This window comes from Echeneis naucrates, chromosome 12, assembly GCF_900963305.1.
Source record: "Echeneis naucrates chromosome 12, fEcheNa1.1, whole genome shotgun sequence".
NCBI lineage: Eukaryota > Metazoa > Chordata > Actinopteri > Carangiformes > Echeneidae > Echeneis > Echeneis naucrates.
This window is the reverse complement of record NC_042522.1, coordinates 15,520,386-15,537,397: the sequence shown is the minus strand read 5'-3', so window position 1 is coordinate 15,537,397 and position 17,012 is coordinate 15,520,386. Positions and strand designations below refer to the sequence as shown.

Genomic DNA, 17,012 nt, shown 5'->3' with positions numbered 1-17,012 from the left:
CCGACCCCCTCTATCTTATATGATTTATTGCACTTATTTAATAGATGTACTTGATACTTAAAGCAAAGCACCCGACCACACTGAAGCTTTACTGGTGTCTGCTTCGAATGAAAGTGTCTGTTGTACGAGGAAATCTAATATCATCTGTTTCATTTTCACATCTTTTTCTTTCGCTATTTCCAACATGATCAATGCATTAAGCGGTTGATTGATAATTGATTGCTGTTCAACTTCTCTCCGACCTGTTTGATTAAAAATGATTTGAATCGTCTTTATTTCTGAGGCGACCCTGGTTTGACCCTTCAGTGAATGTGTTTTTGTGCAGATGACTTCAGATTTGATGGGAAACTTCTGCTGAGTGGGTGAGACGGTGTGCACCTGTTGGTCCTCTGCTTGAAGACATCGGGTCCCGGTATGTTAACTTGCTTTTCCGGTTAAAAGAGCAGCGAGATATTTTGTGCTCCAAGATGTTGGCCTGTGGTCTGATATTGTCTTGAGGAGGGAGGGAGGGAGAGAGGGCACAGGCCGACAACCTTGGCTGTGCTGATCCTATTAGATGGTAATCTCCAGACTTGACAAATCCACAGCCGTTTAAACTTGGGTTCATGTGAAACTAAATGTTTAGGGTTCACCCCCATCGCTTCATTCTGCCTAATCGTGCCTAACAAGTGTTCAGATAATGCCCAATTAAATTAAGACCCCTTTTTCTGTTGTCACTGCATGAGCACCGATTCAGGTAGATGGGATTAATCGTAGCTGCTTTCAATCTATATGTCTAATGGTTCAACAGATCGTTACATTTTAGAAGCCATTTAGGATTTCAAATCTAGAAATCCAGACTTAAAATCCCCACGAAGCATCGTCGCAGTCCGCCAGTTTAAAAAATCTGGATATTAATATTAACTTCTCGCAGACTGACACGTTAATAAATGAGGCTCTCCAGCTTTACAACACAAATGACCATATTTCATGTATTCAATACACATTTTTATTTCAACAATACATTTGTTTTCTCAGTTTGAAGTACCTCCATATAATTCTTCTGTGCTTATGTACAGTTTTATTTGCTTGGAATGACTCGTTCAGTATTTTAAAACTTTGATTTGTGCAAATCTGCAAATGTTTCAGGCTTATTGAACTGCTTATTTCTGTATGTGGACAAAGTGACAGTAATATCAACATGTCAAGACTTGTAATAACACGGAAAGAAAAAAAAATCTAAATATCATAATTAAGTCAACCACCACATACAAAAAAAAATCTAGAAGAACAAACCAAAGGGATCGTTGAAATACTCAGGATTGGATTTGAACTTAAATAAGGTTTTTGTTTCTTATTTTATAAGAAGGTCTTGGTATATTTTATTTAGTCGACTGAAAAACACAATTTCAGAGACTGAACTGTCTGAGAACATAATGTCACAAATAATCATCATTTTAAAATGGATTGCGGCCTGTGACGTGTGAAAAGAAATACTTTCTAGGGAATGTTCGGGGAAAATCAGTGTCTTTAACAGTGAAGGGGTGAAGATGGGCCAGCTTTGGTATTTGTTGTTAGTCAAAAGATTTGAAGTGTATTATTACCAATTCAGTAAGAAGCCCACAGGGAATCGGTTACATCCTTATTACTGATTCATACCTTAACCTGCTGGTGTGCTCGGGCTTTTTATATTCATTTCAGGAAGATGAGTTGCCTTTTTAGTGTTAAAAATAAACGTAATGCTTTGTAAGCCTTTGACAGTGTGGCTGAATCCCAGACTTGTGAACGCAGCTTGGTCTGCAGATTCCCAGAAAACGTTGAAATTCATTCCTCTCTTTTCCCGTCTTCCTCCGCATCACATCCCTCCCTCACATGACGGAGCACTTCTCCTCTGCTTTGCTCTTCAGCTCGGTGACGGTGGCCGAGGCCTTCTCCTTCAGCTGGTCCATGTCCATGTTCTGCAAGTTTTGAATCTGGCCCATGAGGGAGTCTTTGCCCTCCTCCTCCGTGGCGTCCTCGTCCACCATCTTGAGCAGCTCCTCGGGCACGTCCACGTCGTCTCCGGCCATCTCGATCATGTTCTCATCCTGCTCGCTCTGGAGACGACAACGAAACCAGGCGGTGAGACAGAAAGTGTCTGCGTTTACATGTATGAATTGACACAAACTGTTCTTCACTGCTCCAAACACTGAAAAATAAGTCAGTTTATAACAACGCCATCTCTATAAAATGACAAGATTTATGATGATAAATTATTATTATTATTTTTTTTTGATCAGTGTGATGTTTTTCTAGAAGGAGACCAGTCACAATAGAGGAAAATGTTTTTGTTTTCCTCAATGAAAACAAAGGCTACATACTAATTCAATTTTTTTAATTATTATTTTCAGAAGTAAACAACCTTCTACAGCCTGTATTAAAGGCTTTTTTACGGGATTAGCTGCCTGCCTGACTTCCTTGTTTCGTAAACATTTCTGGTTCCGCTGCCTCAATTCCATCTGTATTTAACCTTCATTTATTCACAGACGCATCACAAAGCCGACCCCTACAAGAAGCTAGAACAAAAAGACGAGTTGTGTTGAACATTTGCGATCATTTCTAATACCTTAAAATTACAATCAAAACCTCGAATCGGAAGTTCTGATTCAAATTTAAAAAACCAGCGAGCACAAAAGGACAAAACAAAAGCTCTAGGATCTGTCTTAATCCACCTTTAAGTGACTGCACTCAAGGATTTTCTGCCGTCTGTGTTTCATACATTTTTGCGAAGCAGACTTGAGTCTCCTTTGACTTTATTATCACTGCTCTTATGTGCGGTTGAATCACAGAAATGCAAAATTTAAATCCTTTCCGACGAACTAGATCTAATCACTTAATATCTAGAATAGTCATGCAATGCCTGCTGCGCTGTGACTACTTTAAACTTCAATCTGCGGGATTATCTCGAACCTGCTTTAGCCTCTTCTGTCTGAATCCCAACGATAGTCTAAAGATATCTACCATAATGTTGCACGAGACCCTAATTCCATTAGACAAACAGCAACAACTTCCTATTCCTATTTTTCCATTAATTAAAAAGATATATTCAAGCATACATGGCATGTATGCGTGTTCGCAACCCCCACGTGTTAAAGGGATCAACAGGTTGTCTCGGTGTCTCATTGTTGTCATGAAAATCCATTTAAAATGCAATTTCAGCTCTAGTGAAGACACTCTGGCTTTTGTCATGTTGTCTTTGTCACACTGACATGCAATGTCAACATCATTAAAGGTAAATAATTACATTTATAAGTGTAGCCTGCTGCCATTGTCTTTATCATCTGTGTGCGGTTTCAGTTTAAAGGACGAACATTGCAAAGAAATATATGTATTGTTTAAAACTGAAAATGAAGCAGTACAATAAATGTTGTGGGAGACAGTTGGGCTTGCCTCCAGCAGCCAAGGTCATTGCTGCATTCAGACATATGAAAATCATAAAATAACTGTGTATTTGCAAAATTAGTGGTATTAAAGAACCTGTATTAGATTTAGCTTTTTTTACCCACAAAAACAACAGTTCGTTACCAACAAGGTGTCACTTCCATTTTTAGCATTGGAAGACTGCTTACTATTTCATACTTCTTACTTTAAAAGTCTTTCAATAAAAATCACAACATACCTTTTGTGCGCCTTCCATTACAGCGTATCTTTCTTTAAGAGTCCTTTTACTCTGAGCTCACATCCACTAAGAGTAGATGTTGTTCTTCCTTAAAGCCAGTTCACACTGTGTGTCGCTCTCTAATGAGCCTGGGACAGCTGCTCAGTAGCATTTGGCTTTGTAAGACTCAAGGTGCAATATGGGACTCTTAGGCTAACGTCTCCAGGACATCGGTCCAACATCTTTGTCACTAATCCACTGGCTTGGCCTCCTCCTCCTGCCATCCGGGCAGCAGCTGCCAAGTGTTGCTGTTAGATAAAGGTACCTTCAACTAACCATGAAGCAGATATTTGCTGCTCACACTTGGACCGGCCAGCTGGAGGATATAACAATTCGATGAGAGCTTTGCTATTTCTAGTCTTTATTAACAGACTAAGAATTTGATGTCATATCAAGAGTGCGGAGTTAAGCTTTGCATTAGCCCCCCAATTTAGCTTTTACTATCCGTACACAAAAGCGTTAACAGCACAGTAAAAAGAAGCTGTAAGCAGTGTTGATTATTATATTTATTGAAAATTATTATCTGACCTGAGCGGAAGCTGGTCTACAACCATCTAGTTACAGATGATAAAGTGAACTCTTTAGTGTAAACCGGTTTTAAAGAAATCCATAAGCACCTAAAACGTGCTTATGTGTCTTTGCATTTACATTAGTGTGCTATAAAGCTCGAATATCATTTTTAAAGCGTGCCTATAAATGATAAATACAGCAGGAGGTTGAAATAATGCCTTACTTTGGGAGAAACTAACTTGTGTGTGTGTGTGTGTGTTGCTGTCGAGGATAATGTAATAATATATAGTTTTAAATCAGATTATAAAATATGAGTCACTCCACAGCTGCAGGATTATAAACCCTCAGGTGTTTACCTTCGGCAGTCTGTATTTTTCTCTGAGGCAGACCCTGAGTGTCGCCCTTTCTGCCTTCTTGTGTAAGAAATCTGCATCTCTCTCCATCCTGAAAGAAACATAAAAGTAATATTAGTACAGCAGCTTTTTTTTTTATTGGTCCCAACAGTGACACCAGAACACAGCCTGAATGAAAATACCTGAAGGGATGAATTCTGTTTGTGTCAATGTGGTTCAATAGCAGCAAAATTATATTTTCAGCCTCAGGAAGCTTTCTAACTGTTTCATTCTGTTTTGCCTTTATTTCAGCTTCATCCAACCCGATTTAAGTAGACATCAATCTGATCACATAAACAACAGAGTGGCGGCTGAGCTTTCCACAATATCCCCCGACTTTGGATTCAAGTGAGTCTTCCTTACTTCATTTGTGTTCAAATGTTCTCCGGTACGTTTTATTACTTTTACATTTTGACCAGTGATCAGGGTCGATTCATGACATGAGCAACATCCAAGAACTCCTGTGACTGAAGTGATTATTATATGAATGGATTCAAATAGTCAATAGAATATTATTACAGTGAAATATTCATCATTACTTTATGAAATATTGACACGTTTTCTTTTTACTCCGCTACTTTGCAGTCTTACTTTACAGTTTTGCAAAAGATAAAGCTCTCTTCACTCGTGCAGCTTGTAGCGAATAGAAATAGAAATAGAAATAACAACAAAAACAAATGGATCTACAATTATAAAGACACGAGGAACATGATTCTTTCATTACTAAATAACAGAATTATACCTGATTTATCAAAGCTATTGTAAAAACATTTTGAGACTCCGTATTTCTGTCTTCTCAAAGGGAAATCCAGGTACTTTCCCTCAGCCAATTAAAGATGGGGATTATTAGAGCAGACTGAGTCAAGCAGATTTGAACTCAAGCCAAGAATCTGCAACCTGAAGTGTAAACACAGTGGACTGAGGCTTCAAACAGCCAGCTACACGCTTCACAACAGACATTTTCAAGATGTAAAAATCCAGTACATGCAGGATTTAATGCTCTTTTCATCAAAGGTTTGCCTCCGTCAGGTGGTTTTTGAACACATTATGTGAAATCGTCGGAGAATGTTGTCACTTTGAACAGAAACAGTTGATGAATGCCCCAAACTGGAGAGTTTAGAGGCCGGATTAGTCTTATGTAATGAAGGCTGACTGGAGCTGATGCTGCAAAATCTACTGTTTCGCCAAAGATCTGTCAAATATACGCGATCCACATTTCTTCCAATGCAAATCAGGATGCATTAATCAGATCATTGCACATCTTATTACTGAAACCTTAAAGTGGAAAGAACTAAAGCGGCGGCGACACGGTGGTGAATAAATCCAAGCTACCTGCTACTCATATCACTTTTAGACCTCCTTTGACCAAATGCTGCAAAATTTACAGCGCTGAATAACATTTTTTTCAAGATAGAACAGAGCTGTACGTTAGACTGACTTCAAGTCCCTCAAAATGTTACTTGTGGCTGTTTTTGATGCAAAAACAAAAGGAGATTATTGCTCCAGATCCATACCCAACCTTTATCCTCAGTGAATTATTATGTACAAAATTCTGCAGAAAAGAGAAACAAACAAACGAAAGAAGTGGATTTCCACAATGGGGACGCCATACTTTGACCTTCAGCAATGACTGCATCTCTCAGAAACTCTTTGCGCGCACATGAAAAGTGTAAATTCACTGGCTTTTGCATTTAGTCAGGCGAAGACGTGAATAATATGATGAACTGTGTTGAGAAAACAGGGGAAATTTAACAGTGATGAAATCGACCACAGCTTGTCAAGGTCAGATTGTACACTCAGTGCAGCCATACTGTTTTCTACAGACCTCTGACATGAAGGAACAACGGAGCACTGTGCTGCTACTTACTTCTCCTCCACCAACTGCTTTTGGTACTCTTCATACTCCTCTCGTGTCATCCCTGCTGCTTTGGCTGGATCTGAGGGGGTGGCCTCCTCTTCTTTGTCACCTCCACCACCAAGACCCATTCCTGACAGGGGGTTCCCGATCATGCTCTTGATCAAGAAAGCCATCTTGAGTTATGTGGCTGTTTACTTGTGTTTAGAGATGAAAAATGATGCTGCTCCCTTTATGGTGCCCTCCGCTTTGGCTTCCTATAGCTGTCAAATCCAGCGGTAGCTCTCTAGCTAACCTGCTGCTTGTCTACGGAGCCAAGGACACACTGATGACAAGCAACACACACATACAGACACACACTTTCAGACAGAGACACACAGAGCGTTTTGCCTTGTCCATAATCTGGATTTAATCCTCCCTGCTTCACTATACTAAGAGGCAGATGGCCTGTTTTCTCCCTTTTTTTTAAATCATGCGGACCTTTGTGGATGTTTTTATCTTTACACGTTTCGACTCTTGGTGTAACTTTGGCAGAACTTGTTGCAGGATTCATCATTTAAAAAAAAAAAAAACAAAACACTTCTGGAGATAAAGGACATACACATATCCCCGTTTCCACCCACTGCTTAATCATATTAGTGGAGTACTGGTCAGCCGGTGTGCAGCTTATAGTGCTGAGACCAACCAGAGCAGAGAGAGGAGCGGGATTACGGTCTTGTTTATCCCCACTGGAGCCGTCCTTCACGCTGGGCTATTGTTCTGTGGGAGGTTGATAGATGGGGAGGTGACATCACATCACTCCGTCAGAACTGCAAGCTTGGAGGAAGACTTCTGGAGTTCCTCAATATTTCTCAGCCATCAAACGCTCGTCTGCCATCACATTTCACTTGTAATATTTCAAGTTATGCCAAATGCACTTTGAATTTGGGGAAAACACGACACACCGAAGAGCAGGGAGAGCTTTGTTTCACCTCCTGTCAGCTTCTTTAGCAGTGATTGATGTGGCATGACTAAAATAAAAAGCCACTATTCCACCTGCTGTTCCGATAAATAGCCTTAAAGCATGTTCTCTGTTCCTATTTCTTCTCCTGACTTTACCTACATCTGCATGTTCATATGAATGAACGTGTTATGCTCGTTATAGAATATATTTGTATTTCTTGCTGTGTGTTACTCATGGAAACAGGGATGAAACAGTCTCAGTGTCTACATAATCCCTGATAAGCAGGTTTCTTTCAGTTTGAGATGTAATCCATTATTGTTGATACAACAGTACCAGTTCAAGTCAGTAATTATGTTATTTTCCACTGAGAAGTCAACTAACGCAAGTAGCTCTGTGACTTTGCTGCAGACTGAAACACCTCAACAAACATTTGTTGAAATGCAATGAAATTTTTTGCGCATTGATACTTCCCATAAAATTAATTTGAAGGAGGTTTTTGTCAGGGTCCCTTAGAAATCATCATTTCCTGAGTCCGAATTTTATCTCATCTGGTGCTCACTAATAAACAATGATGCTCTCAGTCTCAGATGTACTTTTGCAAAATGATAATCAGGGTAAACATTCTTTGGTGGTGCTCAAATAGTAAGATGTACAGCTACATCTAACGGAAATAAAAAGCTAAACTGTGCTGTGGTTTTTTTAAACAGCTGCCATACGGACAGAGGAGAAGACAGGTTCTTCAGTGCAGATGCTGTTTCAGTGTGTGCGTCTCACTTGAGGCAATAAGCAAACACCACAGAATAATTTGTGTGTTCTGTTTATGTAAATTGTTCAGGTAGAGGATATGTCAGACTCTGACATGTTTGACTTAGTGGAAACATATAAACGGAAGCAGACTTCTGTTGTCTGAGTTTTCCCCATTAAGAGTTCAGCATTTCTTCATACAAAATTGCACATTTCAAAACACAGGTTTCTCTTCTTTGTCAGTTCATTTTTGTGGAATGGGGACTGTCAGATTTAAGTTTGGGATACCACAATCCAAGGATCTGACCAACCAAAAATACTGTAAGGAACATATAACATCATGTTGGATCATGATCCACAACCTTGAGGTCTAACACTGTCATTCATACACAACAATTTACCTCTCAAATTAAAAATCTGTAATTCATTAAAACAAACTTCAACAAAACCAAATTTTTCCAAGTACAATAACTTACGTGAAAATAATCAGATGGAAAAAAAAAAAAGAAATTACCAAAATGGACATTCCCTCATTTACATTTTCATCTCAGAAATAAACTTTATCAAAAGAACTTCTTTGCTGCGGCTTCTTGTTGACTTCTACAAGAGAAAAGTAGAAAAAACACAAAGTATTAAGAATCATACAGATCAACAAGGACAAATACACAAAGCTAAATGGAAAAAAACCACAACACAATGACGCCTTACTTGTACATGATGTAGCAGAAGAACAGCACTGACTGGACCACAATGAAGATTGTAAAATGAACGATGGATAAGCAGGAAGGCATCGGTGGCACTTCGGGGCACTTGACAACTTTCTCAGCAGGATTCTGCAGGTGAAAACAGGGAGGATCAGACGTGGAGCTCAACTGCCTGCAGCTGGATCCTGATCTATGCTACAAACTGCGCTGAGCCGTACCTGAACGTTACGCTGCACCAGGTGCTCCACGTCCCGTTTGACTGTGTGCAGATGTTCCTTGATGTCATTGAAGTGCTGGATGGTCTCATATGTTCCCATACCAGTGGCCTGTCCCTGGTGTTGGGCTGAGCCGATCTGTTTCAGTGACTCAAAAAACGAGTTTCTGTACAGACAGAGAGGGAAAACACTGAGTGACAGTTCACAGTAATATGTAGCGTGCTATCTTTTATTTACCACAATACAAATATTCCAAATTAATCTTTTAATCCCTATTCACAAGAGGATACATATTCTAAAAGTTTGAAAAACAGAAAATTACCATCTGATAAAAGAGGTCATGATTGCTAAATTAATCCCTTATAAAAACATGTTCTTACCATAGATTACAAGAGCATTAGGTTAAGATACAAACCACAGACGAACATTATCTGAAATATACAACCCAGATTCTTGTTTAATGCTAAATAAACACTAAAAATAGCGATAAAAAGTATTAAAAAAATAATAATTTGAAAAGTATCTTTGGTCACTCTAAATGTACAGTACTACAACTTTGAGCAGGTGGAGTAAATAAGATGAGAACATTTATTTAATAAATAAGAAAAAAAAAAGTAGAGCTGGTCTACTCAGGTGGGAAAAACAACTGCTCTCAATATTTGACCAATTTTGGTTAGTTAGCAACTAAAGCTTGAAAACTGTCAGCGGCTTTGTTCTTATATATCAAGACAAATAACTTTTTTGGAAAGCTCACAAAATCCAGCTGTGGACAAGTGCAACTGAGATAGCAATCTGAAGATTTTATGCACATGAATGCATCATTGCTAATGTTTATTTGATCTACACTACGACAACAAACTTAGGAGTTAAAAAAAATCCAGTAAGATCTTTTTTTTTTGTTAATAAATCTGTCATTTATATCATTGCAGATTTTTTGAGGCACTGATGTTATTGATAGAAATCTGCAGACTGCACAGTCCATGATTGTCTTCGTCATGGCAACCACCAGCTACCAGCTAAACATGTAAATCTTCACTTTCCATTTCATCAGAAAATGAGGTTAAAATACAGTGTAAAACATTCACAGAGGAGAATGAAGATGTCTAAACCCGGATCATATTTCTCAACAAAATGTCATTTCTTCAAGTTGATTACTTACAGGGAGGAAGCAATAAGTGTCCCTTATCATCTTAAACACATCTAAGACGATTAATAAGAAAAAAGTGACTTGACAAATGAAAGGAATTCCAGCAGCATAAGTAGGAAGGCCCTGAGGGAGGATTGTGACAAGAAATCAATTGGAGGGAAACCATGTTTTCCCTGTCTATGACAGATGTATTTAAAGACTTCTAATCTGATAAGGACAAAACGGCGCTAAGATGTGGCCTTTTCTTGCTTGGCCACATGGCCGCAGTCTGAAAGGATGGCCAGGGATGACATATAAACAAAATCTAATTTGTTTCACGAGAGGGGAGGGGGTCTCCCTTGAGAAAGTAAGTGAGCATTTATTAAACCCTACATCTAATCTTCATTTACTACAAGTGACCCATTTATGAGCAGAAAGCCCTCCTTGAGATGAAGTCCTATCATAAAACTTGGCGTATTAAAAGATGGGTCAGGATAAACTGAGTGATTAATCTAAAAGTAATACAGCTCAGTCACTCTCATTAGCACATTAGAGGGAGCGGCTCCAGCCTTTTGCCAGGATCTAAATTTATTTACCGTGTCAATCAGCTTACTCCTGTGCACCTCATCTTCAAATTACCACTCCGATAATGTGCTTTCTTAGAAACCGAGTCACTCTGTAAACTCTTTCTCTGCCATCTATACCATTTAATTTACATATAGAGACATTTGGATGGAATGAATAATATAGACAAGTAAGAGTTCATGTGAGTTATGGGTCAGGCGTACAATGAAGAAAATCATGTATGCACAATCATTTGAGGATGAATGTTCTGTTGGATTTAGGGCATATAAACAGCTTGGTTCTTTTATGATACATGAGACAAGAGATTAATGTTACATAAAATAAAATCTTTAATATCTTGTGATTCTGATTAATTCTTTATGCAGATGGTGTGTTGAAATTAAGACACAATCAAACCGCAGTTGAAGAACAAATACGCCATTATTGAATAAATAAATAAATGCATTGTTTTTGTTGTTGTTCATATGGTGGATTTTTGAAAGGTGCTGAAGTAAATTAAAGAACTGAATACTGTGATTTTCTTAACAATTACTAACTGAGCCAAAAATTGACTAGCTGTGTTTATGCAGACGGTCTTTTATAACTATATTATTAAGGGAACTGAGGAAAAGACTGATTAAAATCCACTCACTAATCTACAACAAGGGTTTTGAAAACAGCTTTTTTTGCCCTTTAAATCACTTGAGTGCTCACAATGACTAAACCCACAAGGATCTTAGGAAGGCCGCACAAAAGCACAAATAGCTCTAAACATTAAAAAAAAAATTACATTCTGTACACCTAATCAGGCTTACTCACTCTAAGTACCAAAATCATACAGTCATTTGACACTTTGCCGTTGCAGACACACCGTATAAAATCCCTTAAGCTGTATTATCTGTATTAAAAAGCTGTGCGTGTTGTCATCTGAGAGTGATAAGGAGAGCATCTTTACAGCTAAAGAAGAAGATTACAGCTGTCCACCACTATACCTATCAGACTGTAACTGCTGCACGTCTCAACACTTCTTCAGTTACCTGTTGGGTTTCCCACGTGGCCAAAATGATTAGGCCGCTGACATGTAGGGTATCAAACTTCAGTGCTTTTTTTTTTTTTTTCTCTCATCAGATTATGCAACCTAACTGCAACAGTTCAGAGCTAAGATCAGGACAGGGTGGTGAGGAGTCATTACGTAGTGCTGTGACTGCGGCTGGATTATCACCTGTGATGTTACAGCCACAGCATCCTGAGATTAAATATGATTTGAGGGAATTAACTGGCAGGATTTCCTTTGTTTTTCTGAAATCTCACAGGTCTCTGGGTTTTTTTTTTTTGTTGTTGTTGTTATTGTTTTTATTTAAGAGTGACCAACAAATGATGCCAATGTGACTTACCTCAGCTCATTCAGGTTTCTGAGAACGTCCTGCTGGGTGGCTAAGACAGAGCTCAACTGTGGACTGGCAGCATCCACCTTTAAGAGTAACACACAAATATCTGAAGATTAAACACTTCTGAAATTAGATAAAGATGTCATTAAAAAAGTAAATATGTTTGATTAATCTATCATAAAATCTGTTGACTTCAGTGCGAGAACAGAAAGTAGTTTATGTTGTGTGGGGAGGTTTCCAGCAGAGCCCACTGACGAACAATGAATCTCAGTTTAGTTCATCTATATTTAGTTGCTATGAAATGATTCCTAATAGCGTTCCTATTGTCATTGTGTGCAGCTAGTATACATTAAAAAATAAATCTGACATGAACAACATGCCTACCTGTCCTGACTCGGCGTTCGTCCCCTTCTTGGCGATCTCATCAGTGATAACAGAGACATATCTGCGCTGCTCATCCAGGATCATAGCGAGCTGCCGGTTGAGCTGTTTGATTTCCAGATGGATTCGGTTTTGGCCTTCAAAGATCTGACGGATCTCTCTGTCATTCACACTCTCATACAAGTCTTCAACTGAAAAGGAAAAGAAAAAGCAAACATGATTAAAACCAGATAAAGTAAAATCTACAAATGCTTGACATGCTCATGTATTGAAATATATAACAAAGTATTTTTGAGGACTGTTATAAAATAGAACGAAAACAGTTTAACTTCTTTATGATTCCTTTTTTCTAATTTATTGTACATAATGAATCAGGAGCCATTTGGTTTCTGAATACTAACTTGGTTCTCCTTGGACGTCTGGGTGTTCTTTCTGAAACTCCTCTTTTTTTTTGTCGAGCTCTTGCTGGAAGTTCTGAAATTCCTCCTGGTACTTGTCCTTCTCTTCTTTAGGAATCTCAGACTCAGGTGGGGGCTTCAATGGGAAAGACAAAATAAAAAACTCCACTCTGAACTCAATAGAGGCCATGCTCGGGCTATATTGTGCACGCTGACACACGCAACTACAGAAAAGTAAATTGCACACACAGCACAGGGTGAGTATTAGAAAATTTAATTACCGGTTGCTGGCCTGGCTCTGTGAGTCTGAATAACAAGAAGGACAACACATCATGGTCATCTGATGTAAGGAAGAAATTCAGAATTAGAAAATAACAAAAATATATTCAAGCTTGTATTAACTGAATACAGTAATGACGAAGTAATAATGGAGTAATAACTAAGTAAGAAGCTGGTAATATCTCATGAATAATATATCAATCAGTAGGTCAGAACAATGAGAACAAAAAACATCAATAATGAAAACAACGGGGTTACAATAGACTTATCTCACAACAATTAGGTTGTCAGGGAACAAAAAAAGTCAAACTATTCGTCAGCAGTTATTTACACTGCAAACATGAAAACGGAAAACTGCATCTCTGTTTGCTTTGGTCTACGCGTTGTGCATTTCCTTTTAAACAATTAAATACTGAGGTTTTTTTAAAACAGAGAATAGAGAGTAGTACCTGCTAAGCCACCAGTGGCAGCTGAAATGCCAAAGAAGCCCTCACTGGGAAGAACCATGTTGTCCACCTTTGTACAGAACTCATAGTCTTCTTTGTCTGGAGTGAATCCATTATTGATCATCACCTGAAGAGGAAAGAACAGCAGATAAAAAAGCATTTCTCAGTTGCTTTTGTTTGGGAAAATTCTTATCATCTAGGGTGAATAAAGAGCATTGTAGTCCAGGATTTCTGATGCAGAGATAGGAGGATTTATCAATACAGGTTTTTGTGCTTGATGTGACCTCAAATCTGGAGCAGAAACCCTGAGGCTAGTTTTTATCCACTTAAGGAGATAACTATAGATAGCGTACACTCCATAATTGGTCAAATAGCCCAAGAAGAGGGAGCAGATGTAGGAGAGGAATGTGTAACAATAGTGTTGGTTCATTAACCATAAAGAATATATATACGTATATTTATACGTGATCGTCAACACGTGAATGTGTGTTGGTGATGTTTCATACCGTCAGCGTCTTCTTGTAGTACGTTATTTTGGCTCTGACGGGATACGGTTTGTTGCGGAAGTCTCGTAAACACGTCCCAAGTGCTTGTGTGGTGCCGTCACTGGATAAAGATATAAGAGGAATAGAAGTGTAACTTACATTCATATACAGCACAGGGACAGTGAACACAAGTGGGTAAAATTCACCGTGGATAACATTAATGCTCATGTGAAAAACATCAGTGTTTGTGAATGTTTTTGTAAACACTTGTGTAGTAATATGGAAAACTGTGTGGACTCTGAGACAAACTGGACTGGCATTGAAAAAGTGATTTAAAGCTTTCACTGGCCCTTAGGAGATTAGTAAAGATAAAGGATTATTTACTTTCCAAGCAAATATAATCATATTTTCTAATCTTCTTTAAGTTGTTAAAATTTGAGTTGGTGATGACGTCACAGCAGAGCAAAAAAAGAAAAATAATGTTTACTCACTTTTGATGGTCATAAACAAGTTTGCCATTGTTTCCCACAACGAGTAGAGCTGGGTTATTTTTCTGGAAATAAGAAAAGGAGGAAGCATGAATCCTTTTTTTAATCAAGTGGCTTTGACTTTAGGTAATCTTGAGGCAAAATATCAATCCCACACCTCAGGACTGACAAATAAAATTCAACTGCTACAGTAAATTAACCTGAAAGACTTGTTTTTAATGATGACATACTCCCAAACAGAAGCTGTAATCGTGTGAGAAACAAATGACTGAAGGTGGCTTTAGCTGTGAGTCTCTATGACCATCTCTCAGTTAATACATGCCGTTAACAGGGCTCCCATCGCTCAGTAACACACATTCAATTATTTCCAAGAAAAAATCTTGGAAATTCAAAAGTGGCACCAACCTTTCCATCATTATCAAAAGAGTCAAAGAAAATTCCCACTCCATTCCACAGATCGGTGGCTCCGTACACGGGACCGTCCAGGCCTTGTGCAGAGGTGAACCACACAGCCTGTCACACACAGACAAAGAGGTATCAATATTTTACTCTGAAATTATTTCGTTTTGTTAGTACCTGTTATTCCTGCTCCTTTTTTAAACACCCCAAAGCGGTAGCAACATTTATTTGAATTCTGCTGTGGCAGGGCTGGAAATACTATGAAAGTACGAATGACAGCAAAAAGATATTAAAATGAATGAAATATGGTTCATGGGGTTTTCTGTCAACACATCACGGTAGATGTTTTTAAGAGGTGCTATAAAAAAAAACTAAGTTATTATTACAATTATTTATTCTGCCTTGTATCACAGCAAACGTGCTGTTTCTGGGATGCTACAGACATTTATTAAATCTAAAGAAAACACAAGATGTTCCGCAGTCCCCTCTCTGATCCTTACCAAACCATCTGCTCCCATTCTGCTTCTTCCAGATACTCTGAAGGTCACCTCGGCCTCCCAATGCTCAAAGCTGACTTTGTTTTTTGTCCACACAGAGCCCCTCTGACTCCGGAGGGATGGTGTAATGCGCACTTGGTCTGCACTTGGAATAGCATCTGGAAGGGAAGAGACAGCAGGAATTTGGTGTTATATTCAATGCTGTGATGAATTTGTCTCCAAACTTTGCCAGCAAATGTGTTTTATAAGAAAACATTCGTGGAAAAGAATTATCTAGAGACTGAGTGACTCCATTTTCCATGCCAGCAAATGTGCAGTACTGTTATTACAGGCCAGTATTATCAGGGTGTGCTTACTCACCAATCTCTGTAGTATCTCAGTAAATTATTTCCCTGATGATTTATTTTCACACTATGGGCTCACTTAGTTTCTTTGAGATTCACTTACATGTGCCGGAACGAAAAAAATTGCGATCAATAATTCCTAATATGTATTCGTTGTTAATGATTTTGTCCTTTTCGCGTCATTGTTACTCTGCTCTGTAAATATGCCAAAGGCAGTTTTCATTATTCTCTCACATTCGACATTCTCTTACTGTAGTTTGCATATACATATATATCTATGTGTGTGTGTGTGTAATGTTAAGTTGATGAATCTCTAAGTTAGGAATAAATTATTTGGAGTTTTGAAGTAAAACTTTGCCCTGAATTGTTTGCCTTTATGTTTTGGTCTGTCGGTGACTTTAAGCCACTAACGTAGATAATCACAGGTTTCTGTTCAGCTCTGACTCTTCATGTACATTACTGGCCATCTTGTTTTCCTGTCTTTATAGACGTGTGTCCCGTTACTTCCTGCAGATGAGGTTTCAGAGGAAACTGCTGTGCAATTTCACTTCATGTCAGCAGCTGGACAACTTTACTGTGTGATGTAAGAATCCAAAGGCCTTTTTTTTTTTTTTTTTTTTTGTCAGAGGAAAGTTCAACATTTCACTCCGCACGTGTCTGACCTTTGAATTATTGATTTTTCTAAACAATAAATAAATAAATAAAGTAAATTATGTGCATGAAGCAAAAACAGGGTTGCTAAAATCTATAGGTTTTTTTAATGCAGTTTTGAATGAGCGGTGCAAAAACCGGGGTGCAGGTTAGATGCGGGGCAGAAACCCGATAACATGACCCGGCTCGGCTCGGCTCGGCTGGGCTCGGCCCGGCTCGGCTGTCCCCGGGTCATGGAGGCTTTACCGGACCGGGGATGCTGACAGCTGGACCCAGACTTACTTCCAGTGTGGATCCAGAAGGGGATACTTCCGTCGGGCTGCGCCAGGTGCGGTCCCTTGAAGCTGTACTTGTACTCGAAGCGGCGGTGAGGAGCCTCCGGTGAGGCCGAGCCGTCCGCCGACACGTCGGCCGCACTCCGGCGAAACAACACCGCGGCGAGAAAAGTTACGGCCACCATAACAGCCGCGGCCACTGGGCGCCGTGCAGCGGGCACCGCCATGTTTCCGTATCACTGCTGACGTAGC

At 39.0% G+C, this 17,012-nt stretch overlaps 2 protein-coding genes across 3 annotated transcripts; both read right to left on the bottom strand.

The window, feature by feature from the left end:
- Window positions 1-1,847: 1,847 nt before the first annotated feature.
- On the bottom strand, window positions 1,848-6,781 carry cplx4a (complexin 4a). Its single transcript, XM_029516394.1, is given in 4 exon segments — window positions 1,848-2,075; window positions 4,543-4,630; window positions 6,446-6,696; window positions 6,698-6,781. Coding segments are annotated over 4 exon segments (651 nt in total).
- Window positions 6,782-8,183: 1,402 nt separating this feature from the next.
- Window positions 8,184-17,012, bottom strand: lman1 (lectin, mannose-binding, 1). 2 transcript variants are annotated; one of them, XM_029515888.1, is made up of 13 exons: window positions 16,768-17,012; window positions 15,494-15,648; window positions 15,000-15,107; window positions 14,598-14,659; window positions 14,128-14,227; window positions 13,625-13,748; window positions 13,178-13,236; window positions 12,900-13,032; window positions 12,485-12,689; window positions 12,124-12,186; window positions 9,049-9,205; window positions 8,829-8,953; window positions 8,184-8,720 (listed from the first exon to the last, which is right to left on the bottom strand). In XM_029515888.1, the coding sequence occupies exons 1-13, from the start codon at window positions 16,985-16,987 to the stop codon at window positions 8,684-8,686; spliced, it is 1,548 nt and encodes a 515-aa protein (XP_029371748.1). In that variant the 5' UTR covers window positions 16,988-17,012; the 3' UTR covers window positions 8,184-8,683. The 2 variants fall into 2 exon arrangements, with proteins under 2 accessions (XP_029371748.1, XP_029371747.1); XM_029515887.1 differs by having other exon boundaries at window positions 9,043-9,205; window positions 12,124-12,200; window positions 12,502-12,689.

Bases quoted from the DNA above. Each gene is read 5' to 3' on its own strand.
- lman1 (XM_029515887.1), bottom strand. From the start codon at position 16,987: ATGGCGGTGCCCGCTGCACGGCGCCCAGTGGCCGCGGCTGTTATGGTG. The intron at 15,108-15,493 runs GTAAGGATCAGA...TGTGTGTGACAG, and splicing joins GAATGGGAGCAGATGGTTTG to GCTGTGTGGTTCACCTCTGC. The intron at 13,237-13,624 runs GTACTACTCTCT...TCCTTACATCAG, and splicing joins TGCCACTGGTGGCTTAGCAG to ATGACCATGATGTGTTGTCC.